The following is a 1,023-nucleotide window of genomic DNA, read 5'->3' on the forward strand; positions in this document are numbered from 1 at the left end:
TCACAACCTAATGTCCTTGGCATGGTACACTCCGATCGATCGTCCTTGAAGATCTTCAAGCTCGTACGCATTATTGCCGACTGTCTTGACCACCCGAGCTTTCAGGAACTTCCGAGCGATTTTTGCATTGAAGGCCTTTTTGAAATCGCTGGGGGCAAAGTTGCGGCGATACACTTCCTGACCTGGCTTCGCAAGGAAAGTACGAGCCCTTTTGTCGTACCGCCGGCGACTCCGATCGTATGCACATTCGAGGTTCTTCTGCACCTTGTCCTGGATCAGTTGGAGTTTATCAGCTGTTCTCATCCCAGACATTTCGTTATCACACAGAGACTTCAACTTCCTTGCCAACTTGTAGCTGGCTCCGTTCAGGAACATGTGTCGTCCGAATACGGTGAAGAACGGAGCTTCTCCAGTTGCTGAATGGACCGCGTTGCGGAGGGCCACCTCAATCTCCGGAAGACACGCGTCCCATTCTCGATGATCTTCTTCTAAGTAGCTTCGGATTGCCGCCATCACGCTTTGGTTTACCCTTTCCGCTGCGTTGCTTTGCGGAGAGTGAACTGGCGTTTTGATGTGCGTGATGCCAAAGCTTCCATTGCCTCCTCGAAGATCTTGGACGTAAACTGGCGGCCGTTGTCCGAATGCACAATTTCTGGAACCCCAAACTTGTAGAAGACCTCGTGAATGAGGAACTCCACTACATTGGAGGCTGATGCCTCTTGCATGGCTTTCAAAAATGTGTATTTGGAGAAGTGATCCACCACAATGAAGATGTAGGCCTGTCCCTTCTTTGACCTCGGGTACTTCCCCAGGAAATCGATGTACAGCTTCTGAAATGGCTGCTCAGTCTGGACTTTCTCACCGATACCAACTTGCATCCGGAAATTCTGGGATTTCGTCTCCTTGCACACTTCACACCTGCGTATGGACTCCCGGACTTGCAGTGCCATGCCAGGCCAGTAAAACTGCCGCCGTAGCTTTTCCAGAGTTTTTCCCATTCCGCCATGAGCTGCCGTTGGATCC

General features: G+C 51.0%; 1 protein-coding gene across 1 annotated transcript; it reads right to left on the reverse strand.

Moving 5' to 3' along the window:
- On the reverse strand, positions 1-513 carry LOC128265105 (uncharacterized). Its single transcript, XM_053000919.1, has one exon. It carries the CDS (start codon positions 511-513, stop codon positions 1-3), a length of 513 nt encoding a protein of 170 aa, XP_052856879.1.
- Between the last annotated feature and the right edge of the window lie 510 nt (positions 514-1,023).

This window comes from Drosophila gunungcola, unplaced genomic scaffold (assembly GCF_025200985.1).
Source record: "Drosophila gunungcola strain Sukarami unplaced genomic scaffold, Dgunungcola_SK_2 000094F, whole genome shotgun sequence".
NCBI classification, from domain to species: Eukaryota; Metazoa; Arthropoda; class Insecta; order Diptera; family Drosophilidae; genus Drosophila; species Drosophila gunungcola.

Coding starts and splice junctions, on each gene's coding strand:
- LOC128265105 (XM_053000919.1), bottom strand. CDS start 513: ATGGCGGCAATCCGAAGCTACTTAGAAGAAGATCATCGAGAATGGGAC.